Source organism: Ciona robusta, chromosome 2, assembly GCF_009617815.1.
Source record: "Ciona robusta chromosome 2, ASM961781v2".
NCBI classification, from domain to species: domain Eukaryota; kingdom Metazoa; phylum Chordata; class Ascidiacea; order Phlebobranchia; family Cionidae; genus Ciona; species Ciona robusta.
The window spans coordinates 2766786-2794457 of record NC_143236.1 but is presented as its reverse complement, the minus strand read 5'-3'; the positions used below and the strand labels follow the sequence as shown (position 1 = coordinate 2794457).

The 27672-nt window shown below is 34.8% G+C and overlaps 4 protein-coding genes across 6 annotated transcripts; 3 read left to right on the top strand and 1 right to left on the bottom strand.

Annotated features, from left to right (window-relative positions):
- The first annotated feature begins 289 nt into the window (after positions 1-289).
- LOC149740099 (replication factor C subunit 1-like) lies at positions 290-10020 on the top strand. Its single transcript, XM_089872555.1, has 20 exons — positions 290-694; positions 753-870; positions 1480-1554; positions 2222-2412; positions 2645-2711; positions 3120-3496; positions 3668-3847; positions 3920-4071; positions 4268-4688; positions 4928-5047; positions 5366-5514; positions 5583-5757; positions 6221-6343; positions 6653-6776; positions 7163-7375; positions 7530-7623; positions 8202-8370; positions 8702-8819; positions 9080-9162; positions 9805-10020. Exons 1-20 carry the CDS (start codon positions 692-694, stop codon positions 9898-9900), a joined length of 3048 nt encoding a protein of 1015 aa, XP_089728681.1. The 5' UTR covers positions 290-691; the 3' UTR covers positions 9901-10020.
- Positions 10021-11191: 1171 nt separating this feature from the next.
- LOC149740098 (uncharacterized) lies at positions 11192-14060 on the bottom strand. The gene is made up of 5 exons (XM_089872576.1): positions 13848-14060; positions 13431-13486; positions 13080-13166; positions 11592-11942; positions 11192-11335 (listed from the first exon to the last, which is right to left on the bottom strand). The coding sequence occupies exons 1-5, from the start codon at positions 13906-13908 to the stop codon at positions 11306-11308; spliced, it is 585 nt and encodes a 194-aa protein (XP_089728702.1). The 5' UTR covers positions 13909-14060; the 3' UTR covers positions 11192-11305.
- A 2783-nt stretch (positions 14061-16843) lies between these two features.
- On the top strand, positions 16844-19145 carry LOC149740097 (uncharacterized). 2 transcript variants are annotated; one of them, XM_089872580.1, is made up of 5 exons: positions 16844-17415; positions 17478-17524; positions 17607-17705; positions 18342-18482; positions 18773-19145. In XM_089872580.1, the coding sequence occupies exons 1-5, from the start codon at positions 17334-17336 to the stop codon at positions 18812-18814; spliced, it is 411 nt and encodes a 136-aa protein (XP_089728706.1). In that variant the 5' UTR covers positions 16844-17333; the 3' UTR covers positions 18815-19145. The 2 variants fall into 2 exon arrangements, with proteins under 2 accessions (XP_089728706.1, XP_089728705.1); XM_089872579.1 differs by having other exon boundaries at positions 16858-17415; positions 17478-17530.
- Positions 19146-21349: 2204 nt separating this feature from the next.
- On the top strand, positions 21350-26791 carry LOC149740096 (uncharacterized). Of its 2 annotated transcripts, none has more exons than XM_089872557.1 (4): positions 21350-21460; positions 21533-21812; positions 22281-24106; positions 24496-26791. In XM_089872557.1, the coding sequence occupies exons 3-4, from the start codon at positions 23989-23991 to the stop codon at positions 26679-26681; spliced, it is 2304 nt and encodes a 767-aa protein (XP_089728683.1). In that variant the 5' UTR covers positions 21350-21460; positions 21533-21812; positions 22281-23988; the 3' UTR covers positions 26682-26791. The 2 variants fall into 2 exon arrangements, with proteins under 2 accessions (XP_089728683.1, XP_089728682.1); XM_089872556.1 differs by having other exon boundaries at positions 21353-21460; positions 22281-24163.
- The last annotated feature ends 881 nt before the right edge of the window (positions 26792-27672 follow it).

The following is a 27672-nucleotide window of genomic DNA, read 5'->3' as shown; positions in this document are numbered from 1 at the left end:
CAAGTCGTTCCAGAGTTGCACACGCATGTGAAAAAACTAATAGTATCAACATACAAATTGGATTCAAAGATAAGCTGGACAGGGAATAGTTTTGCACAAGTACCTAATACATCGTTCGTTAACCAAACTAGTCCATGGTTAGCAGTTTTCATAAAAAACTCAAACTTGTTTTCTGTTTCCCCACGCGAGAAAGAGTGATCATAAACGCAAAGATCACTACCGGTAGTTGGAGCTATAGGGTAATGAATTTCGCGGGAAATTTCCACACTATTTATTTTGCCTTACTGGGAAAAACACTAGCATTGTTTTACGTTGTGCTCCAGCACTTAATATCTGCAGATTTCATTCGATTAAGGCGAAATCACTCAGATAATTTAGAATCTTTTTCCCCACTATAATAATACAAAAACCAGAACATGATAGTGGTATATAGAAGTAAGAAGTAGCCATGTTTTTAACTTTTTTTTCCTCACTTCTACCTGCTTCGTGTTCACCATATCTAAAACAAACAGTTATTAAAGTTACATTAATTTTAATTTGTCATCATTCAATGTAGAATGTTAAAATGCAACGCCTAAGCAGTGGTACAAGTAATAACATATGTTAAACTAGTTTGTTTTAATAATATAAATCTTTTATTTAGAGCAATAGGCACACATACATCCTGCTGCATTGATCTAGGAGATATAAAATGGTAATTTCTCATAAAAAATTATATATATACAAGGTATCGCAATTTTTTTATATTTTAGGATATCCGTAGTTTCTTTGGTTCAGGAAGCAAATCAAAGTCATCCGTTTCAAGCGAAGAGGAGAAATCAAAGAAGAAACCAAAGAAGAAAATAAAGAAGGGAGTGTTGTTCGATTCAGGTATACAATGTTTCACAAAGTTGTATGAAAGCTGTGTAGCAAATTTTTATGTAAAATTTTTTATTTTGGAAGACAATAAATGGACATGGTTCGAGACTGCGGTCATATGGCATTTTTGAACATTGGAGATTTTTTGTATTGCTGTACCTTTGAAATGTCAGTGGGCCCGGTGTACATTGTGTGTACCGCAGTTCGTGCATTATGTACAGTCCATTAAGTTTTTAATGTGACCTCGTACACACTGTGCTCACTTACATTTTAGAGGGATTCTTTGTAATGTAATAAGGAAAACCTCATGCTATTTTCTCTAAATGGATTGACTAGACTTTTTTTTTTAGGTATTTAATAAAGAAGTAGTTATACAATACTTTAATAGCAGTTTAGGGAATTGTTGTTCTGTTAGTGACAAGTTTTGTATTAAAATATTCCTGGTAATATGGTTGCTTGCATACAGATTGTTAGGAATTCTAGGCAATAAATAGTGGGTTTTCTATGAACAACAATATGTCAGAAACTGTTATATTTTAGACACACCTTTCTTATTTTTTATGTAATAATAAAAAAACATAAACCTAGACCCTCATGCATGAAAAGTCATTTTACACACAGACAGTTCAGATGAAAATCCTCTTCCTACTAAAGTAAGAAAACAACTTAATTCATCTGATATTATTCCTGACTCGGGTAAATATGGTGACTTTCAATTATATATATTGTTTTTCTGATGTTTTAATCATATAGTAGGGTGGGGGAAGATGGGACACCTTTTCGTTCTATTTTCTCGCCCCATTTGGTCGTAAACAAAGAACATTCAAAGAATTATAAAACTATATCCTCACGGCTTCTGGACCATTGTTAATTGTTTAAAACAAGATCGGGATACTTGGATATTATGTGCTAAAGGTGTCCTATCTTCCCCCACCTTACTATATAGATATTTATTGTTTTTCTATATATCTAACTTAAGTTACCTATTACAAATGAATAGCTCTTAAAAATGTTAGGTAATTGCCATTAAGTGGCCTCTCGGATGAACCCAAGATCCCCAATAGGAGGCATCAGACATCATACATTCACTGATGCACAATGGACTGAATAAAAACAGTTACTTGTTTAGTTTTAGACCTAGATCAGTGGTTGTACAGCAGTAAATTGGTATCAAGCTTTTTTATGACAGAATTAGTAAAATATATATATTGAGGTTCACTTTATTATTTTGATAAATAGCAGGTGTCGTATTATACTCGGCATGCCTATATAAAACCAGTGGTTTAAGTTGTTAAATTTCCTTTAAATTTAGATCTGTTAAACTTATTAATAACTACATATCTATTTAACTTTTTTATATCAGAGGATGAAAGCTCAAAGACGAAAAAAGTTCGTCGTAAAAAGCGGACAATCAAAGAAGTGAATGTAAACTTGAAAGAAACCACTCCATCAAGTTTTTTTGGTAATTTCAAACCAACTCCTGAAAAAAGTCGAATTCAAAAGCGAAAGAATTCTGATGGGAAAGCAGAGAGCAAGAACAAACTTCCTAAAAAAGTAAGAAATTGACTAAATATATATAATTTAAGCTGGTATGAAAAGCAAGACACTTCTGTCTAGCTTCTGCTATTGATTAAGTAATTTACCCATCCTGTTTTTTATACTTAATTCCCATTTTGTTTTGTTTGCTTTGTCATTTTAGGTAAAATTTATGCTTTTGTTATAAACCTAAAAATATACCTTTGTCCTTCATTATAATTACAACAGCTTAACATTTCTTTTTTGTTAGGAGCCAGTTGATGCATTTGATGATCTTGAAGATGTTCTTCCCAAGGAGGTTAATGAACAAATAAAAGGTAACAACGTGTGTGGTGATAATTATTCTGGTTACTAAAAACAGCCAACAGGTTTTAGAATAATTTGCTCCAAGAGTTTTCTTACATTTATTTTGTTTTTAGAAATCCTTTGGTTAGAGTTAGGGTTAACAGTTATGGTTAATGGTCTTGCCAAACATGCACTATGTACAGAAATCATTTGTAAAATTGTTTTTAAAACCCCTTTGTAGCACGCTTGTTTACTAAACCAGAGGGTATGGGTTCGAGGTCGTATGCTGTCATCATTTTGTGTTTGTGTTCATATGTTTCTTCGGGCAACAAGTTGTTCAAACCCAGTGATATTATAAAGACTGTTGCTGCCTTGATGCATAAGGATAAATAAGTTGAGTTTCTCATGATCCTACCTTATTTTGGTGCTTGTTATTTTAGGTGGATCAACTGTTGCAAGTAAACTTGCTAAGGCTGCGAGTGCAAGAATGAATGATGTTGATATAAAAACAGAATCAAAATTAAGAAAAAGTCAACCCAAAAAAACTTCTTCTGATAAAAGTAAACAGATTAAAGAGGAACCTTCAGAAAGTAAAACTGTGAAAACAAAAGTGAATAAAATGGTTAAAGAACCAGAAGAAGTCAAATCACGAAAAACTTCCGAGACAAAACTAACTCCTAAAAAGGTGACACCAGAGAAAAAAACTGCTTTGACAGAAACTGAACAGTCAAGTGCTAAAAAAGAACGATTTATGAAATATAAGCAGTGGCAAAATAGAGGTGGACCTCCAAATCCAGGATCAAAAGAAATTCCAAAGGTAGTTTTAGTTAACCATGTATTGTAGTTGCGCTCAAAATGACTTTTCTAAAGAATTACTATCAATTAGTAAAAACACTTTGTTTGTAGTTGTATATTATGTGTGGCTTATTGTACTACACCATACGAATCATTTATACATTTCTACCAATTACAGTTTTTTTTTCACCAGGGTGAAAAGAACTGCATGGAAGGACTTAGTTTCGTTATCACTGGAGTGCAGGAATCACTCAGTCGTGAGGAGATCAAATCACTTGTGGAAAGATACGGTGGTAAAGTTGTGAGCGCTGTTAGTGGCCGAACTTCTTACTTGATAACTGGAACAGATGCTGGAGAATCAAAGTTAAACAAGGTAAGTTGATATATTTTAACATTTTTAAACATGCTAAATTATATATAAATTTGTTTTTTATTATTATTCCAGGCAAAGCAGCACAAGACGAAAATAATTGAAGAAGATGAATTTCTTGACCTGATCCGAACTTTAAAGGGGAAAAAATCAAAATATGATGTCTATGAGAGTCCTGTAAAGACAAAGAAAAGTCCAAAGGCAGAAACTGCCATAAAAAAAGAAAGGTAAAAATTTAAGGCAGTTTTTTTAATGTGTACATGGTTATTTTTTCCCAAAACATGGTTAGGAATACACAAACCGCAACCCAACTCATTTTAATAAAATCCTTTTAAAATTGTTGCATTGATTAATCAAGCACAATCTGGTAAAAATTATTTTCCTATACAAAGCACTTCACATTTTTTTCTGTTTTATCCTCAGTATCACAAAGTTACCATCCACGCAACCCAAGAAAAGTCCCAAACCACCCAAAATCGAAATGTCGTCCAGTCAGACGAGCCAAACCTCAGCTGACTCCCAAGAGTCGTTGTCATCTTTGCCCGCATCCCAAAAGCTTGTTGCTGGTAGCAACACCCACCAATTGATGTGGGTTGACAAGTACAAACCTAAAACGATTAAACAGATAATTGGCCAGCAAGGGGCAAGTAGCAATATGAACAAATTATTGCAGTGGTTGAGAAACTGGCACTCAAACAACAGAACAGCAACTGGGAAGTCAAAACCGAAGCCGAAAACAAATCAGTGGGGAGGTGGTGACCCAACAGGGGTGGGTTTTAAAGCCGCACTGCTCTCTGGACCACCTGGTGTTGGTAAAACTACAACAGCTACATTGGCTTGCCAAGTAGGTTTTAGAATTTTAAAAGTTGGTATCAATCTACCCGATATACTGCAAAACAATTATTTTTGGCATAAAAAGCAAAAGAAAAGTTAATCAATTTGAAGTTGTAATAAATTAAGGGTTTTAAATTCTGTTAGTAGGTATATAAATCATTTCTGAACTATTTTAATATTTTTTTTAAGGAGTTAATAAAGTTGTAATGATGTCTCAGTATAACATTTTAGTTTGTTGTATTTTTTTAGGAATTGGGATTTTCTTTCATTGAACTAAATGCAAGTGACCAACGTAGTAAACGAACTTTACAAGAAGATGTTAGCACGTCACTTCAAAATACGAGTATCTCGGAAATCTTTGGCTCAAAGGTAATAATTAAAAGTAATTATATATTATCAATAATTTGATTAAAATGAGCATGTACAAGTTTGTTTTGAATTGCCTATTTTAGTAAACTACAAGTTGTATTTTAGGAAAAAATGAGAGGATAGGAGTATATTGGTATGGGCTAGTTTAAAAAGTATCAATTTTGGGTTTAAAATTAATCTTTGAACTTTTGTAGAAATGCTGAAAATATAAATAACAACTAAATCCAACAATCGAATCGTTTGTTTGTTACTTTGGTTTTAATCGAAATATAGTTAACTAATATGTAATTAATATTTTTGGTATTATGTTTTTTTCAGAGTGGCAAATGTCAAACCCAAACAGACCATGTGATGCTAATGGATGAAGTTGATGGGATGGCTGGTAATGAAGACAGGGGGGGAATGCAGGAACTTATTCAACTTATTAAACAAACTAAGATACCAATCATATGCATGTGTAATGATAGGTAGGTTGCATTATTGTAGCCATAATTTTAACCAACAGAACACCGAAAACTATTTTCTTTTACATCAGATCAACTCCAAAGATGCGATCGCTCACGAACCACTGCTTCGATCTGAGGTTTCAGCGTCCACGTGTTGAGCAGATCACGGGAGCAGTGATGAGCATTTGTCACAAGGAACGACTCAAAGTTGATCCTCCATCTGTGCAAGCGATTATCCGAGGATGTAACCAGGATGTTCGACAGGTTAGTGGAGTGGGAGGTGTTTTCTAACTTGGATGGAGAATTTTTGTTTGAATATTGTTTGTTCATCTTGATATATCTTGACGACAGAATTCATTGTGAGTGGGGTAAATAATCAATTTCATAACTATGTTTGCATTTTAATCATTTTCTGTTTCAGTGTAAGAAATCTTCTCATAATTACGCAATATTTCCAGACTTATAATACTTGATGGCATACTTTATTAAACATAAGGTGGGCAGAGATAACTAGTAGCATGTTTCTATGAAACAAATCTAACTTAATGGTTAAAGGTTGCCATGTTTACTGTTTAATACAATTCAGAAAATTCTCTCCACCCCACCTTGCTACCCAAAGTTCTCAATCTATATATTTAGTTAATTATAATATCCTAATCATCCTTTCATAATCATGACATGTTCCCATTGCATCATGGTGGGCTAATGATATTTTCACATAAAACAGGTTCTTCATAACCTGAACATGTTAAAAGCGAGTGGTAAGTCATTAACTTATGATGATGCAAAGAAGCATGCAGACAACACACACAAGGATGTTAATTTAGGGATATTCGAAATTGCAAGAAAGGTAACTCCAGTTTTAATTTTACCATGATAATTTACTTAAACAGATATTTTGCCCAATTTAGTGACACTTTTATACATGCATTTGACAAAAAAATTTTTTTGAAATATTTTTTATACGTTTTAAACCCCATTTGCTTGAAAACAGACCATTAATTTACGTTTTTTAAAGATGTATTTATTACTAAATAAAAGTTAAAATGCATAATAAAAATTCTAAATAAATTCTTTTAAACGCATTAAAAATTACACTTGTTGTTACAATGGAATAGAAAAGTAGCAAAAATCAAACTTTCTTAACTTTTAATCTCAGCTTTTATCTGAATCATCTTCTCTTTCAATCATCGACAAAAGTTCTTTGTTCTTCATGGATTATTCGATGATTCCGAAGTTTATTCAAGATAATTATCTTCATATTCATCCCTTTGCTGCTAAGGGTGGGTGAGAGTTAGCATTAGTGGCTAGAGACTCATTTTTTAGGAAAAACTTAATTAAGCTGTTTTTTGGGAAACTAGGATTATTTTTGCCGTCAAAATATTAATATTATGTTGCCTATGTGTTTATAATGGGCCAACTTCACTTCTGGGAAGTTGAATGTAAAAGTCTGTGTGCTTATTAAAGTATTTCATCAATAACTGATGGAATATAAGTTATGAAATTAACTTAATTAATCATGCCTTTTATAGTTGTTACCTTGTTACCAATTTTTCTCTCTAAAGATTGCAAATCAATTCGTATCTAATTTTAAACTTTTCAAATCGTTTTTTTTTCCATTTAATTCTAAATTAAAAATAAATTAGAAATTCATTTTGTATTTTACCAGGTGATACGAAGAAGCATTTGCATTTGTTAAGCAAAGCAGCAGATTGCCTTGCAACAAGTGACCTCATTGAATCCACCATGCGTAGCAGTCAATCATGGTCGTTACTTCCAACCCTTGGCATGATGTCAACTGTCCTACCAACCACCATCATGAATGGTTCAATGCATGGGATGATCAACTTTCCATCTTTCTTTGGCAAACTTTCAACCACAGGTGATACTGATTATTTAAGATTTTTTATTTATATATTTTTAGTATGCAGTAGGGTTGGATATGTGTTGTGGGATAGGACTTTTTTGTTTTCTTTCTTTTTTCCCCATTTGGTAGTGTGTTACATTAGTAATCAAACCATTTACCGCTTATTCAGGCAAGAATCATCGTCTTTTACAAGAGTTAAAGTTCCACTCTTCATTGGTAACAGGAGGAGCACAAGAAGAAACTCTCAACCTGGATGTTTTAACGTAAGGTTTAACTTGGTAACAACTATTTTCTCCTGTTTCTTCATATGCATAGAAGTGATAAGCCAGTGTCTTTAAAATGTAGTTGTAAGAAATGTTAGCTAATATTATTATGCGCATTATTATTATTGTGCAAGTATTATTATTAAAATATTTAATAATTGGTAATTATTTTATTTAGAAATGTTATGGCAATTTTATAAAAAAAATGTCATAACATAAACCCACATAACATAAACTCACATAACATAAACTTTTATCTTAACTATTCTAGTAATAAAAAATTTGATCTCGCACATAGAAATAAAATAATACTGAATGTAGAAGTAGAAAAATGGTCTTTATATAAACTGTTGCTTTCTTTGTAATTGTAAAAGATTCTTCTAGAAAGCTGTTATTTTACTGACATTTAAACATCATAGGCAAGCAACAGTTTAGGAATATGCTTCTGATTGTTTAATAATTCTTTAGCAAATGCTAAAATCGTATATATTTACATATTTTTTTGCTAAGTGTTGCTTGACCTAACTTGTCTTCATTTAATTGATAGATTTTAAAAAACTGGCACTTTTTGCTTTCAGTTATCTGAGATGGCATCTATACCGCCCTCTACAGGAGCAATCGCAAACCGGTTCAAATGAAATTCATCGCATAACAAAGTTATTGGATGATTATGACCTCACTAGGGAGGATTTTGACAGTATTATGGAGATTGGTCAATTCCAGGGCAAACCAAATCCACTATCTAGTGTAAGGCTGTCATGTTCCATGTTAGTTTATTCTTCCTTATAAGTGGTTAGGTTAACATTGTCAATAAACAGACAGACAGAGATGACAGGCTTATAGAATGTGGTTACTTGTGAACGGACTCAGAAAGTGTTGTTTCTAGATTAAAATAGCACTAGACAGGCAGACGTTTTGAGCTTGTTGATCATTCATGAGTTAAGCAGATCAGAATTTATGGTTTACTTAGTTTAATAAGAAAGGGGTACAGTACAGATAAAATGTGTTCTAAATTTTTGTTAAATGAATATTGTTAAAAATGCCTCATGAATCAACCACAACAAAATATGTTGAACAGGTTGATTCCAAAGTAAAGGCAGCTTTCACAAGATTATACAACAAAGAAAGTCACATGATACCGTATGCAGTAACGTCTGCAACTGCTGCCAAGAAGAAACGCAAAGTAGTTGCTGAAGGTGGGAAACTATTGATAACCCAAATCATTTTAATCCAATCCTATATTATTGTTAAAAGGTTTTGCTTTTTAATCAACTCAACAAAAAGAGAATATAAGATTGTTATTTTTATTGATACTTTTTTTACAGTCAAGCAATAATGCAAATTTATTTCATGAAATTAAGTTGTTACTCTTGGTAGTAGTTGGGTCTGTTCGATTAGATTAACATGGGTCGTTGTAAAAATCCATTTTTATGATTCTATGTTTTGTATGGTTCAGATGAATTAGATGAGGAAGGAAATTCACAACTTATTAATGAAAGTGAGGAGGAAGAAGACATGGGAGCAGATGGGATGATTAAGGTGACGTTAATGATTCATATTCTTCATACACCTTTGACCATGTGCTTTTGTTAATTCCTTAGATTATTTGTGAATGAATGAAGATCAGTATCTGTCATAGGGTGTGTATCGTGTAACATCAGTTGTTATAACAGGAACATCCTATTTTATATTCATCAAAATCATCTATGTGTGGTTGATTTTTGTGGCTGACTATTTTAACATCCCATTAGTGACTACTTGCTACCATTGTGGGCGTATATGTCCTTGGGCAAGACGGTTAGTGGTCACTAATGGGTTTTCTAAATTATCGGCCATACATAAAAAATATGAAAAAATCTAAAAAATAATCACCTACGAAGTAACATACATGGCAACTCGTAAGCTGGCACGAGGTGTATAAACGTCCGTGTTATAACGAGTGTCGTTTCCGGCCACGCAAAGATAAAGTAAGTCATATACATTCACTTGCTTGGAGAAATTGTTAGGTGTCTTGTCCAGGGACACATCTAGAATGCTGACAGTACAAAACACAGTTTCCTCTGATTTAGTGATGAGCTTTCCAACCACTCTGCCATGGTAAAATATTGCAGACGAAATAACCTTTTCAAAGATGTGACATTAGTTATTTTTATTTTAACATTGTCACATCCACATATGCAGCAATCTAAAAAGAAAGCAGCTCCAAAACCACGAGCAAAGAAAGCAACAAGTAGTGCTGCTGCTTCTACGAAGAAATCGAAACCACGCAAGAAGTGACACTAGTTGCACATAATTCATAACACTGCCAAAAAGTTTCATCTCGTTTAGTATTATGCTCTATCATTGTCATTGATCAACAAAAAGAAATTCTGCAAAATACAACTGATAATTCAGATATTCCACTATTTAGATTTTAGAACTTAAGTAGTTGCTGACTTGCTGTACGGTGCCGCACTTTAGATCAGATATTTGAACATTTAGTTATTTGTGGTGAATGTGTACTATGAGTGCACCACTTTCAACATTGTTTTTATTTTTTGTAAAATGTCAACAACCAGAATCGAAAATTCCTCGCAAAACAATGGGTTGGACTGCAAACAAGAAGATCTGCTTGCACAACTGTATATGTCAAGCATCTGTATTTGTTTTGTAAGTTTGCTTCTCTCTACTAGCTAAACAAACCCGAAGATATTAAAAGGACAAGCCTTCCTATTAGATTAGATTGTATATATATATGTGTGTAAATCCTGGCTTACCTGGGATCCTTTATCGTTCACCGTTGGTGTTGGAATTGAAAAGCTTAGTTGAATTTACAAGATGTTTCAATGTGCATGGTTATACGATGTGACATATTTAAAGGCCCAATCCTGGCTAGTATAGAGTTTACGTTTGATAGTGCCACTATCATCCGACTGCAATTGTTTAATAAAAAATTCAACAAACACGGTTTGGTTTACGAAGCCATAAACGTGACATGGCCGAAGACCGTCCGTTGCGTCAGAATAAAAACTGTTTAATATTTCATAATTATTATCCCCGCTTATTCACCGTAGAGTTGTAAAATCAAGCAACATGGATTCGGTTTTTCAATTAAGTCCGAAACAATGCTGTTGCTCCGTTCACTGTCGGATGCACATGACCGGACAGGCTTATGATGCTTATCATGGCGTATTATGTCCCCGCAACATGCAGAAACGTCGTCGCCGTGCATTTTCTGACGCATTTCTGGTACTTATTGGTTTTCTGTCGCATCGATCTCTAGCTTTGTCAATTATTTGCTTAGGGATGTAATTTTCCCTTTGGGACGGGTCGTAATATTTTGGCTGCTGGTATTACAAGTGGGGGAAGAAGGCACGTTTTTTCATTCTATTTTCTCGTCCCATTTGGTAGTAAACAAGGAAAATTCAAAGGATTATAAAACCTTACCCTTATGACTCCTATAGAGCACGGGTAGTTGTTTAAAACACGAATATTATATTTGGATATTATGTGCTGTGGGTGTCCCATCTTCCCCCAACCTACTATATTGTTAACTACCAGTGTCTGCAATGAATCGACTACTACACAATCTCGGCAAAACAAGGTTCTATATTGAAACCGACAACGATGAGAAATCCACAAACCAATTACGCCAATTATGACACCAACTACTTGAAATATGAAACTTAAACGAACGTGAACATTAGTAGTTGTAGGAGTTGTCGGTCGGTTCCTAAAATAAAAACTCTTTTTAATATCACGATTTACTAAAACCATAACTTTCGGTAAACAAAAACTTAAAACTTGATGTTAACATTAATTAAACTGTTTAATGCTTATTCTGTTATGTGTGTAGTTACAAGTTTTTTGTCCAACTTTGTTTTAACGGCGAAGACAATTATATTCTTGTTGATTCGTGTATAAGGGTTTAGTATGTGACTTATCGCATAAGGACGTAGGTTTTGTTGTTATTTGGAGCGTTGAATTACCTGTTCTCCGTCCCGTTTTATGATGGACGGGCCCATGAAGCGCCTCTTTTTAATGATGGACGGGATCATTCCGAATCTCTTTAGTATTCCAGGTCCGAGCATCATGCGGTGGTTTCTTGTGGTTGGTTCCACTACTTGTTGTTCTTGCTGCCCACCGAACGAAGGTCCTGGACCTATTCGCTTAATAATGGAAGGGCCCATCATGCCCTTTTTTATCACCGAAGGCATTGAGAACCGTTTCAATATGCTTGGCACATGAAGCTGCCTGGTAGCAACATTTCCCGCAGCTGTTCCTGTGCGTTGATCGTTCTCACTTGGCATGCGTTCTTCTTCCAGTAAATACAGGATTTTCTGCAAAGCGAAATAAAATCAAGAGTAGAGCGATTGTAATTTCGAAATGTTGCAATATTTCACTTTCATTTTCCCTAGATTAAATCAGTTCATATTGATCAAGTTGGTCGTAACTTAATCTGATTGGTCGCTCTGCGCAAATCTTTATCTGTCTCTACATCCCCTCTTGAGTTTATTGTAGATGAGATTTGTGTAGAAAACAACAGCCCACTTTCCCTAAAAGCTTGTCGATTTTCTTATTAAATCAATACTAATTCATCTTAAAACTTTCGTTGATATTGTTGTAACCTCCCACTTCCAAATAGAATGTATTAAAAGTACTTGAAACTATTTGGTGTTAAACTATTGTGCGATGTGTTCCGATTCGTATGAATTTAGTTGTACTTTTGGTTATACTCGTTTACTGTTTTTTTTTACAATTCTCTACGTAAAATTTTTGGGGGAGAATGAAAACAAATACCACCTTACCCCGATCGACCAATCGTATTCTCTTAGCTTGCTATTTAATATTATTTCAAGAACGATAAGTGAGTTAGTCATTTAAATATGCAGATTCATGAAGTTTAGGACTTAATTACTGCATACGTAATGCAATGAGGAAATTTTATTTTCGACAAAATTCGGTTTTCGTTTAAAGTCATTTACGGAGCTATCTCTTCAATTATTTTAAATTTACGTTAGAAAATATTTTATCTGATTTTTAAAATTTGTCTTATAATTTAAATTCGGTTTTAAATCCCGATTAAGTTTAAACTTTTTCGACCAACTGCTCTAATCCAGTGGTTAATAATGAGTTGTCTAAACTGTCAGACATACATAAAAAATCTATCACCTACAAAGTTACGTACTTAACTTGTGCGGACACAAGGTGTTTAAAACAAAGCATCCGTGTTCATACGCCTGTCAATTTCACGCCACGGAAGTTGCATATATTCAGTCCCGTTATCTTTTTAAAAGGGACGCGTGTTTGTCTACGTCATACAATAAATCGTTTGTGTCTAATAAATGTAACAATCAGCTTGGTCTAAAACTTCGTGTCAAAATAAAAGCAATAAAAACTAAAATTCGAGTTTTACTCCAAAATGATGGAATGTACCTTTGTAGGTAATGCCAAAAAAATGCCATAACAATTCATACCTGCAAAATTTCAGCATCGGGCATATTCGTCACGTGATTACCAACGCCCTTGCTTTCACTTTCGAACCCCGGTAAGTTGTTTGAGTTCTGGAATCAAAAATATGTTAAATGTGTATATAGTACTATATAGGTATGATCGAATGTGGTTAACACGTAAATCCTATATTTTATGATTATGTTTTAAACAATTTACAAAGGTTTTTCGCGAAGATGCCGGTATTTAGTTCCGTAAATATATACTCTATTTTCTACCAAACATGACGAAAAAAGACCATGTGTCACATCTTATCCGACCCTACCGTATATTTTACAAAAAGCCTAATAAAGGTTATTAAATTTAACGTATCTTACCTGAAGGTCTTTATAAATCTCCTGCGGCATACTCTCCTCATTTAGACTTTCTTGACCTGAAAAATTATTAAATGAAAAACTTGCTTTATTATCGCGTGGCCGGAAATGACAGTAGTTATGATACACCGTATGCCAGCTTACGAGTTATGTTTGTGGTTGACTATTTTTTTGGAATTTGTTCATAGCAACTATTCGTGACCACTGGGTTGGGGCAATTGTCTTTCCCAATGACACATACGCCCCTAATAGTGGCACCGACAAGCCTCGAAATAATTACCTATTGGTTAGGTGCAAGCGCGCTAACCGTTTTGCCACGCGGCGCCGGTATCTATTTTTTCTATATAATAATATTTTTCAAGTATAAAAGCAGAACCCATTAAACTGATTATCAAGGTTTTTACGTTATAATTGCCTCACCTTTAACTCCGCCACAACACGCAATAACGACCAAAACAGCAGAAAAACATTTCCAAGACATTCTTTTTTAGAAATTGAAACGTTTTCGTAATCTTAAATCTCTGCGGAAATATTGAAGTGTTTAGTTCACAAACGCCTCTCGAAATTTTCCTCTCAGTCGTACAGTGAGTTGTTGGTCTTTAAACAGCTCCTTCTCTCTTGTAATCTTGGAAGCACTGAATAAAAGTTCGATGGTTCACCTTTTATGTACATCCCGGGCCACCATTAAACCCATTAGGTCTGACCAACATATGTCACGGACTACGTTCGTCTCAATGCGATCTCGGTTGTTTTTTGCGCGGTTCTTTCTATCAAATTAATTTTGAATCCTCCTGTGCGATTATTGTATGCGTTAATTGATTACTCTCCATCATTCTGTCTCCATCTAATTGCACGCACATATAATCGCAGGGGTGTAATAAATTGACGCACGCCACACGCTGAGACACTAAACGTGTCAAAAACCTCCGGAACGCATCTTAAAAAGCTTTCGAACTAATGAAGACGTATTTGCAAGTGTTTATTATCCGCGCGCCCTGCAATCGGTCATGCTTTTATAATTTATGATTTCTTTTCTGCGACAAGCCTTTTCCTCGATGAAGACATATACGTTTGACCTTAGAAAAGCTCAATCATAAATGAATGCTTTTATGCACATTCGAAATAATATAGTAGGTTTAACAACGCATGATTTCAAACGCCGTAAATCCATTTTTTAGAAAATACTTACACGTTAATGATAAATCTTAAGGTCTTTAACTGATAAATGATTAAACGATTGATAATAACATTTGTTTGGCATTCGCGGAATACTTGCAATAAAAAATATTTGTAATAAAAATGCATACGCGCAGGTCGCACATATAAGCCTTGGCCAGAAAAAAATCGTATAATTTTGTTTTATTCTTTAGTTTTTTAAAAGTAAATGGTAAATATATATTTTGCAGTGTATAAATAAAGTTGTATGTTGTTTAATATGTAATAGGGTGGGGAAGGATGGGACACCTTTTTATTCCATTTTCTCGTCCCATTTGCTAGTAAACAAAGAGCATTCAAAGAATTGTAAAAACCGTATCCCCACGAATCCCATAGACCTTTGGTAATTGTTTAAAACACGGCCAGGATATTTGATTGTTGTGTGCTAAAGGTGTCTTGTCTTGCCCCACAGTACCATAAGAACTTATGTTCGCACATGTAAGAATGAAACGCAGAAAACTTTAATTTAATTACGTTTATTAAAGACTTTGTAATGTAACTTTTTACCTTTTTTTCTCGCACACCCAATTCGTGACTACATTGTTTAAATCATACGTGTAAAAAAATATATATTTTGCCGGTTTTATTTTTATATATTTTGCCGGTTTTATTTTTACAAACAGAAAAATGTTCCATTTAGAAGCACAGTCTCACTATAACATATTTTATCAACTTTATGATCTATAAGTATAGGTCATTATATAAGTAATTTATTGTGCTTCAAAGAAATAGCAATTCTCAACTGCAACTGATGCATAAAATCCATTACAATCTGGATTAAATTGCAATCACGAAACATTTGTAATTTATTTTATGATAAGTTTAATCCGCGTTGCACTGACGTGGAATTTTGAGCCCCTCGTCTTACATCTTACAAGTTTATTGTTCATGGTTCTAAAACCTAAACACGATGTAGTCGAAGAACAAAACTACGTTGCCCTACGAACGCTTGTCTTTGTGCATCCAATATTTCAATGCAAATTAAATCGCTGTTGATTCTTTCCATGCGAATAAGCTTTGTTAATTACTTGCAAGGATCGTTCTTATCGATCACATCGTGATGTTAAATTGATGAATAAATTGCTTGTCAGAGGACCATAGATTAACTTATTAAATCCCGTTAAAATACATCTTAATATAGATAGAGAGTGGTATTACGATATATCAATACGCTCAAATTTAATGCAGACAATTTAAGCAAAAGAAATAATAATGAGACCGTAAGTCCGCAAAAAATCTGATTTAATGAATCATTTGCAGTTTCGCTGAGTGAGATTTCGTACTCAGGCTTTCATGGCTTAATAATATCGGACAGATATTCGCATTCGCAATGCAAAATATTGTGCATCCATGAAATAGATATTCGAATATCAGAAGCGGCTATTAAAGTATGCCCTACCATTTATATGAACCATCTATATGTGGTATTGGACTATTGACAGTTGCTGCTACTCGCGCTTGTTCGCTCTATAGTTCACTTCACAAATTACATTTTTGTTAAAATCTAGCATGAAAATTTTCGTCCGTTTTTCCTCTTACGAAACGGCGGTCACCTTTTTGATGAAAATTTATCAACAACTTGTTAAGAATCCACCCTTTACTGACCCGAGCTACACATGCTAGCTTAGACCAAGTGTTTAATCGTAAGCTGGCAAAACTGACTTTGTTTACGAACTGCGTAACTTTGTAAAGTACTTGTTAAAACCAACCGAGGTGGGCTCACCTTATAAAGGCGCAAGATATGCAACTTTTTTGACAATATCATCAGTAATTTATTAAAACGCGAAAACCATTTGACACTATAACGATCTCTATCTTATCGTTGCGAGATTGATGGCCGCTAGGTTGCGCGATCGAGGTGTGTTTTGGCAGATTAAGTACGTCAAAAACACATGTTAAGTGGATAAAATATAGATTGTGTCAAAATATCACTTGCAAGCATCCTATATGCCAACGCCAGCCGCCCAAGAAAATATATTAAAGCATATAATGTTTAACATCCGAGTGCAGAAAGTTTAGTTTCCCTTTAGAACATTATCGATAGCATCGGATACGACATGTGTTTTCACTTTTAAAGTAGGATAGTTAACCTTACATAGCTCATAAGAAAATAGTCGTTGTACACCTGCAGTATGTGTGTTAAGTTTTTTTTGTATTTTTAAAGACAGCAAGCGCATGAGCAGTGCTTATATAAGCAAGACTTCAAATTGCTTCTACCCACACCTACATAATTTAAAACGGATTAATTCCTTATTCAAGTGCTTCCAAATTGCATTTAATCACCAAACAATGACGTGACATCGGTGTCTAAATAAAGCGGTCATTGATGGCATTACGATAAGGCGAAAATCATCTGTTGTTTCACGTCAAGGATTCCAATTTTCAACGATCTAATATTCTTTCGTCAAACGTTCGAGGTTGATTTTTATCTTTGCTATATGGTTATATAATGCACGTTCCACGTTGATGTGCCAGTTTCAAAACCTGCGGCAGCCGAGCATTGGTTTTCTACTTAAGAAGGTCAACGTACTGATATCGTCTATATTGAAAATTGATATTTAACTATAAAATAAGTCAAACCACAATTTGCAGACAAATAAATCAACGGACAAACGCAAATACCCATTCACCTTTTGCATTTTTTTAAAGTTATATTTTGTATATTCCTGAATAAAAAACTGCTTAACCATAATGTCGAGTGCAACGTTGATGGGCCGGGTTGGAATTTTAATTGTTGTGATCATCTGCCTGCAACAACAACAACTTACACAAGGTATGAGTGAACATATTGTGTCATGCCCAAGTCATTTCTCTAATATCCATTAAATTTTGTAGGTATTCCGCTCAGCGAAGAAATTCAGGAGCTACTGAAAAATCGTGTAGTAAGTGTAAGTTGCTTTCTATAACTATCTTTTTGTTAACTGCATACTAAGTAAAACTGTTATACAATTTCTATGATTACAGAATGAAGCAGACAGGAGTGATATTAGTGATTATTATGATCAAGGTCTTGGGGAAGAAAACGGAGATTCAAGCGAGTTATTTCTCTGGTTTATTTACAAAGTGAGTTTTATTAATCTGCTCTTGTTTATAAGTTGGTATTGTTTTAATTCTAATATATAGTGGGATGGGGAAAGATGGAATAGGATTTTTTTAAATCTCTTTGCGGGTACGAGGTATGCATAATATAGAGAAAAATGTTACAGTAAGATGCTGCTGGTCCAACAAAATACACGTTAAAGGCGTTTACTGCTGTTAAGTATTCAATTTCGGTGTTGAACGAATACAACAATTGTTCAATGGCTAAAAAGCATATTAACAAGATGTTCTTTAAATGTCCGCTGAATCATATGAAAGCCCCGGAAATTTCACTTTTACTTATTATTGAATTTCCCCACGACATGCTGCAATAAATGGCGTTTTAAATCACACCAACGTTTGGACTACTACGTGTAGAGGCCAATTATCTAAGTACTGTTGTTGCGATTGGCTGTATTTGTACTCCTACTAATGGACCTCGCTTGGTTCTGTTTACGTGGGGAGTATAAAGGTGTATTTTTATTTAATAGTTGTGTGTATTATTAACAAATTAACGTTTTTGGCATTCAAGTTTACGTATTTTTATTTAAAAGACCTGCAACGTCTTTTATCAGCACATGTAAAAACTTAACCGTACACGTAATGGTTACTTTTGTTTAGAGCTTACTGGCAGATTTGAAAAAAACAGGAAAGAATAACGTCGAAGTAGAACAACGTAACAAGTTGCTTTACCCATCTGTAATTAAGAAGAGCCGTCACCCGAAGTTGTATTTTCCGGGCATCGTCAAACGTTCTGTGCAGGTACATGAAAATGATTTTCGAATGCGTGAGTGTCTGTACAATTTGGAATATATAGTAGGATGGGGGAAAACGGGACACTTTTAGCAAATAATATCCAAATATGCTGGTCGTGTTTTAAACAATAAACAACGGCCTATGGGAGTGAGGATACGGGTTGATAATTCTTTAAATGTTCTTAGTTTACTATCAAATATGACGAGAAAATAGAATGAAAAGGTGTCCCATCTTACCCCATCCTACTTTAAAATCTTATTATATTGCATTTTTAAATAAAAACATTTCGATTTTAGAGCGGTACGGAAAACAAGCAAACGGATGAAACAACGTTTTAAATAACTATCCTTCACATTGCGTGGAAAATTAGAAGCCGATATATTTTCAATGTATGTGCCCGGTTGTGTATCAACTCTATGTTTAAAACTGTGGGTATATTACGAGACCAATATAATTTTTCCTGAAATGCATTATGTATCAATCTTCCGTTTAAACAGTAGTTATATTACAAGACCAAGAAGTTTATTCCTGAGTTGATGAAATACGGGATGTTTATATGCACGTACATTGTATACTGATATCTGATAAAAACTATAATGTTTTTAGACTAAACATATACTTTTGACGTCGTCGTGTTGTAAATTCATTAAATAAAAACCACAGAATTAACTTTTTACGGTGGTCAGTATTTCCGTACATCTCTTATTCTTGGAGATAGAAAAAAAAACAATACTTCGGATCGCGTGCACTACTTAACATCTAAAGTACTAAATTTCCTTTGATGGTGTATATAATCATCAATCATTCACGCTGCCCTGGTGCCCCGTAATTGCAGGCGACGAAGCTCTTTGTCAAATACCAAATTAAGGCGCTAATCGGCATGTTTTATTTATTAACATGCACTTTTAACAACATTGCATGAGATTAACCCGCGACCTAATGCTGTGAGCCACGTGCTATGGTTGGGCAACGTTTTGAGGTCATTTATTTTAAAAATTAATAGAATATGTCTGCATCCAATATTATCTAGCGCATTTACTGTTTGGCAAAGGCTGTCACTACTCTAGTGATGAGGCACTATAACCACAATATATTGTCTTCATGATATTGGACTTTTGTAAACGTTGCCAATTCGACCGCAGTAGTTTATTGATGCCTGATAAAAAACTACGGTACCATGTGTTGAATTGTAAACCATATTTTTGTAAACGATACCGTCAAAACAGGATCAACGTCAGGTAAATAAAATGTAATTTGCTTTATCCCCGCGTATAGCCGGAAAACGACAGTCGTTATAACACGGGTGTACACCTCATGCACGCTTACGAGTTACCGCGTGTGTAAATTTGTAAGTGAGTTTTTTTGTATGGCTGATAATCTGGACAACTGATTAGAGACCACTGAATTAGAGCAATTGCCGTTAAGTGTCTTGCCCAAGAACACACACCTCCACATTGATAGCAGCGACAAGCCTTGATTTCATAGGGGCTCGTCGCCCCTATTAGTGTTAGGGGCAAGCGCGCTGATCGCTTTGCCACGGCGCAGGACAACGTGTGGTGATTGGAAATCGCGAGGTCACGCCGTAAAGGCGTGCCAGCAGCAGGCATTAACCAGACGTTACACCTAATTCCAGTTCAGTTCTAATCGAACCAAATTACTTCCTTCTGACTCGTGTAAAGGAATTTCGAGTTTAAATAATGCGCGACTGAAACCGATTTTAAGATACCTGGATTTAAAAAAAAAATAATTCATTCTGTTTCTTTCAGATGCTTTTATGGTGCAGTGTTTGCTTTTTGTTGTCAAGTATGTAGTATATACATTTTAGTAGGGTGGGGAAACATTGGACACCTTTTCATTCTATTTTCTTGTCTCATTTTGTGGTAAACAAAAAACATTCCAGTAATTATTAAACCGTAACCTTACATCTTCCATAGACTGTTTTAAATTGTTTAAAAAACGATCAGGTAATTTGTATATTATGTGCTAAAGGTGTCCGTCTTCCCCACTCTACTATATTACCTATTGGACGATCAGACTTATAGCCGCTGACATAACTAAAGAAAAGTGTGCATAACACACTGCACTGCATGTTACGTTACGCCCAGTTGGGTTTTATCACAAGATTAATTTATTGCGATAAACGAAGACTTTTATGTGCAATCATTCGCGTGCCTTACAGATGACACCATACTTGTTTTAGATTTACACTGTAATTTGTCTGACGTTTACCAAAAAAAAACGATTCGTAAACAACACGTTGGTGTACAGCTGTGACGAGCGCGACTATGGAGTGATCCTAAGTTTAGTTGAACTGCGCTGTTGTATTATACCATAAAATACTGAAGTCACTTCAGTATACTATGATTATACTCAAGTAACTTTAAAAGTTTAAATAGCAGGGTGGGGAAAGATTAGACACCTTTTCTCCTTATTTTCTCGTATAACATTTGGTTGTAAACAAAAAAAACATTCAAAGAATTATAAAAACGTAACCTTACCACTCCCATAGACCGTTGTTAATTGTTTAAAACACGAGCAGCATATTTGGATGTTATGTGTTAAGATAACCCGTATTTCTCCACCGTACTTTAATAAATATGCCCAGTTAAGAATAAGGTATGAAGCAAGTAAAAAATATAAGGATCAAGGTCCATTTTTTCGTTTAGCGCCTTTTTAATCAAGCGTTAATTATTCGCCAACAAGGTGGTTTTGTATATACATGGTAAAAGACTATGCTGGTTAGGGTTCCACAATTGTTATTGTTAAAATAGAGGACGGTAGCCTATATATACATTTACCTAACCTTTTACCTGGTACTTGTTCTGCAATTGGTATGCAATGTATTCCTTCGGTCTGCGGCAGTGCAGTTATTTTTCATGCCACTAACAGGTTATTGTTTATCAGAATGCTAAAGTCGATTAAAATGTTTTGGTTGTTCGTTACAGTTGTTATTCTTTGGCCTGCAGAAACGTTTCAGCTAAACGGTGAGTGTGAAACTACATAAGTTTTCTACGAGACTTTACTATGATGCAAGTAACTTGCAATATTTTATCCAGAATATTCGACAATTAAACATGGTTTGGCTGAAATGACAATTCATTCCACAACGAGGAAGCAAAACGTGAAGCTGGATTACAAAATATGTTTGGATTCGATGCCTTATCATATTAAGGTAACAGCAAACCCCAAATACAATTCCGGAGTGGAGAAGTTTAACGTTACTGTTGTTCAAATCAATTTCTACAACGCTGTTGTTGAGTTAGAACGAATCGATGAAGACTCAGGATGGGGGGGAAATGCTTTTCACTGTGCAGTGGACGATCTACCATATCTCAGGTGAAATGAAAACGTGTTAGCTAATATATAGTAGGATTGGGGGAAGACGGAACTTTTTTAAATCTTTTTTTACGGGTAGGCTATACCCCATTTGATTATAGACAAAAAAACAAATGTTGAAACATTTCGCACAGTTGGATTTTGTCTGATGAAATGAGCTTAAGTTTTGTGAAAAAACTGAGATATATATGTGTTTGAAAAAAAAAGGGTCTGATTTTAATTCAATAATTTGTACCTCAGGGCTTATCAAATATTACGTATATACTATTTTATTACCAAGACATGGGGCAAGGCAGACCATTTTTAAACTTGATTTTCAAAACGTACAATATTATTTCGTGTTATTTATGTGCATTCGTAATCATAAATTCACTTATTAATCAATAATTAACAATGATTTTCAACTGTCCCGCCTTAGCCTGTATGTTTTCTGCTAAATGTTCACAACTGTCCAACAACACTTTTCAGATTATATAACTTCAACCGCGACAGTGCAATACCGCGTGGATTACGATACAGATGTGAAAATTACAGAAACATCAAATGTATCAGCGGTTTATGGTCAAGGTTCATCGCCGTTACCAGCATTACAAAACTCCTCTCAATTGCAACCACGTCTGTCACAGGAAAGACAAAACGGTCACAGGTTTTTAGTATTTGATAAAATTGACACGAGGCTGATTACCAACCTTGATCTAAATCCTAAACAAGGAGAGAGTGACCTCATTACTGTGTTTGTAGTTTATCGACTTGATAGTCCTAGAAGAAATACAAAAAACTGGCATGGGCTGTTCGGAATAGACAACGGCGATAATGATAAAGCGATTGTAATGAACGTTGACAGATTGGAGATAGGTGGTACAATCAACAAGGGTTATATAATAAATACTTATAGCCTGCCCAACGCCAACCCAAGAGCACTTCATGTTTGGAATGTTCTCAGTGTCCAGTGGAATGTAGATGGTGGCGTCGATGCAAGCAGTATGTGGTGTAACGGGAAATTACTTCGAAGGTTTCAAGCCAGAACTAGTCCATCAGAAACAAAATTTGTAGTTGGTGCCATCAGGCTAAACAACAGAGCCTACCTACATGGAGCGATTGGTGAATTCGTACTCTTCAGAGGCATCGTCATACCCGATGACGTAATGAAGAAGTATCAGCTACACTTCATTAGGAAATGGGGAATAACAGCTGATCCAATCACAGTGTCATGATATTCGTGTTTGAGTAACACACAGAACCTTTTCGTGCGTCATATTTACTATATAACATTCTTGAATGTAAATGTATATAATTTTTTCAATCTATATGGGTGAGGTTCCTGTCAACAACCTGGGGTTTAGATCGGATTTGGCTCATTACTCCAATACCCGGATTTTTGTTTTGGATATGGCTTATAATTTGGTCAACCCATTAGTGAACGCTGGGTTGGAGGAATATGTCCGTTAAGTGTCTTGCCCAAGGACACATCATACGCGGATCAGTGTTAGTACCGCAGTCGAGCATCGACTCGGGGACAATTTGGTTCGATGTAGGCGCCTAAACCACCGAGCCACGGCGCCGGAAAAATGTATATAACGTTGTTACGTCTTTATTTGCACCGCAATAGTTTGTGTGGTCGCAGCTTACATTATATATAGTAGAGCGGGGGGAAATGGGACACTTTTTCATTTATTTTCTCATTCCATTTGGCAGTAAACAAAGAACATTCAAAAACCTATTAAACCGTATGATCACGACTCTCATAGACCGCTGTTAATTGTTTAAAACACGATCAGGATAAAGCTTATTAAATGCTGGTGTTTCGAATAAAGATATGATATATATCAAATATACATTATACTGTCAAATGAATACTTGTATTCTCGTACAATCAGAATGACCATAGAGGTCCTAATCACTCTGGAAACACTGTTTTTGCGATGTTTGTGCTCGGTTGTTAGGACGCGAAGAATTATAAACAATTGTAGACAATCGAAAGAAAGCGGCAATAGATTTGCTAAAGTTGTGGTCGATATTTAAAATAGATGCTATGTATATTGTAAAATTTATTGCAGAGAAAAGTTCTAGAAAAAGCTAATGCTCGCGCATAATATTTTGGTTATAGGTAACATAATATATAGTGACATTGTTTCTTTTAACTGAGATATGTAAGTTAAAAAAATTGGTGTACGCCATGGAACACTTAACAAGAGATGAAGTGACGTTGTATAACGACAGTGGGACGAGTGAACTAGAAAAATTGAAGATATTAAATTCCATGGTGGATCGCTTATTAGTTGATCGTGAAAATGGTAAACATGGGTCTTCACTTGATGCTAAACTACATCACCAGCAACAAATATCTACTTGTATGTACTCTTCATTATTTTGGTGTTTAATTTGACGTGTTCTACTGATTATAAAATTTATAGTTCAAGTAAAAATATTGAAACGCGAACTATTATCACAAACTTCTTTAATTGACATCACTCGTTCTAATTATTAATTAACCTAACCAGTCATATGTTTAACATGGCAACATACGTGTACCGCAATATATTTCTGCTGTAGACACACACAGACACAGGGTAATAATATAACAAGTTTTATTTATTATATATACCCAAAACGGGTGCGGCCTTTAATTTTAATTTAAATATATGACTACCTTACTTTAATATTGTTTTTATATTTCATCTAGATAAGCAATCAGACATAAAGAAAGTTCCAGTTAAAGCAGTTGCAGGTGAAGATCACTGGGGGGCCAAAAAATACTTGAACAGCGGATTTGACTTTGTAAATGAATATTTTGCCCAATCAGATGAACTCTCTACTAAAACAAATTCAATGAAACATGTACTCGCATCGCACAAAAGTTCTTACCAAGTGGTGCAATCTAACAATGAACTATTTCAAACCCCAAAAAATGAAACAAAAGTGAACATGGTTTCAAGTGAAGGTAGATCTGAGAGCGATAATGATAGCGATGGTAGTGATGTAGAGTCTGTAAAATCCACATTGCAAACTCACAGACCATGCTATGAACCTCAGAATTCTGAACTTGTAGTATTCTCACCGGAAATAATAACAAGAGAAATTCATGAGTTAGAAATTACCATTAAGAAAGATCATAAAAGAACTCCTCTATATAGTGAAGCTGAAAACTATAAATTACATGATGAGTATAGCACACCTATGCACCTCAACATAGAAGCATCAACTACTGCTGTAGATAATCTAACGGTAGGAAGTCACGAACATGAAAGTAGTGGTGTTATCCCAAACATTACTGAACAAAGCCAATGTGTTCCTTCTATTGGAGAAAGTGTGACTCGTGATAGAAAAATAGTAGCACCTGCTACCTTGAGCAAAGATTCAATACCAGATTCAATGGGTAGCTTGGAAACAAAAATAGAATACCAATATCATGGAAAAAAAGGTAATTGGGGTGTACATGACAAAGAAAGTACATCCAAATCTCTTCCTACCACTCCTTTGCCAGCTGTATCTAACAGAATCAAGAGATCCACATCTCGTCCACAATCTGCAACTAAATCAAGAAAAGAAGTTTGGACAGCAGGCACTATTTTTAATTCTGCGAATTTAGATGTCAGACAAAATTGGCTCCTGAAAGAAAAACTGCTGCAAAAGAAAAGAAAGGAATTTCGTACGTTACCCTTAAAGGATTTATCTACAAATTGTAGTGAAACCACAACTCATTGTACCCCACATATGATGATGTTACCAGACGAATTGATATTGGGAATTTTTTCTTTCTTATCAATTAAAGATATAGCTTCTGCAACAGCTGCATGTAAGAAGTTTTATCGTATTGGAAATGACAGCAGTCTCTGGAAGGTTGTAACCCTGCAATCATGTGAGCTAAAGGACAAGTTTTTAAGTGGGATCGGGTCAAGAAAACCAAGAGGTTTAGAATTATTAAGTTGTGATGGTAAGAAAATATCGAATAGAGGTCTTCGAGAGTTGTTTAAGAACCTGAAGCAGTCTTTGGAGTATTTAAACATAAGCAAATGCAGTGGTGATAATCTTACAGGAGATACAATTATGCTGCATGCTTCCACTTACTGCAAACATCTCAACAAAGTTGTTATACCATGGAGCAGTACAACAGACAATGGTCTATCCAGCTTATCATACGGTCTAAAGCGGTTGGCCCATTTAAACATTAGTGGGAACTCTGCAATCACAGATGAGGCATTCAAAGTTCTGTTGGAACAACATGCACATAATCTTAAGGTGCTGGAAGTAGCCGGCTGTTTTTCACTTTCAAGCGAAAGTTTTGTTCAAATGGCTGAAAAATCGACTCCAAATAATTTACAAAAGCTGAACATTGGGCTTTGTAAAGTTGCGGAAGACACAATTAACTCGTTGTGTGGCAAATTACCTTCACTGCGTCACTTGGACATGCATGGCATAAAATCAGTTACAGATCTGTGCATTCAGACTGTTACACAACAATGCAAAAACATTCATACTCTAGTGTTATCTCATTGTGTGTCTCTGTCTGATCAGGCACTGTTTCAAATGTCAGAAAATTTACCATTATTGAGAAACCTTAATATATCAGGATGCTGTAAAGTAACTGATGATGGTGTATCATCTATTACTTCTGCATTACCATGCTTACAAACCTTAGACATTAGTAGCACAGGTGTCACTCATATTTCTGTTACTGCAATTGCTCAGTTTGGCTTGCAGTGGCTAACATCTTTAAAATTAAGTTTTTGCCATAACGTAACCAATGAGTGTTTATATTCATTATTAACCTCGTGTCCTTCATTAGAGTTATTACATTTATACGGTTGCAGACGTATCCAATTTGAATCACTTTTAAAAATATGTCCTGCATTGTTATTAAAGTATTAATTTATTTCTTAAAAGGTTGTGTGACTGCCTAATGAAAATGTTGATCATGTTTAATTTTTCACACTGTGGTTTATCGTACCAGTTGCAATATTAAATTTAGTTTACTAATATTATCTGGTTTGTGGGACCCATTTCTCAAGGGAGCATAAACTGAGTTATTGTGCCAAATACATCTACATGTAAATGTACAATGATCACCAACATAAAAAAAGTTTTCAACATTTATATTGGAACTTAATTGTAATGTTTTATTCGTATATGCTACTAGGAACAGGATGACTTCATGATAGTTTTGGTCCTGTATGTTATAGTTCTGTCTTACAGAAAATGCTGTGATAAAATCACCTGGTTGATTAGACAGTTAAACCTATGGTGCGAAATTATTATAATAAATGTATTTGGTGAACAAACCATGATGCCCATCAAATAACTAGGGCATCAAATCTGATGTTAGGTCAACTGCTATGGAAGCTTTTTTCAACTTTTGAGTTGTACTCACTACAATTAAATGATTGTTGGTTTACACTTTTATTTTGGGTTGCTTGTGTTTAAAATGTAAAGGTAATTGGAATGTAAAAAAGGATTAAACTAGTGTTTTTTATTGTTGAGACAAGAAATGGCGAAACGACCAGGTTTTACCGCCAGCCTCGAAAATTTGGTGACGAAAATACCGTGTGACGTCAGACAGAAGAATGCAAATTGCAAGTGGTAATGCAAGCAAATATGTACTGTGTTTATGTCGCTAAAATAGGTTGACAGAATTTAGAGAGATTAAGTACAGTACGACGTTTTATACGTTGTTTTGAAGGGCATAACAAGACTTTAAGGAAGTAACCATTACACCATATAAATACGCTTTGACGCTACCCGCTACGCAGTGTTTCGTACGGCAGCCTATTTTTGATAATTTTAGAAAACACACACTCCACTGAAACAGCCAAAATCCTGCATTAAGTTATTATAACTACATGAATATTCCATTACGTAACTA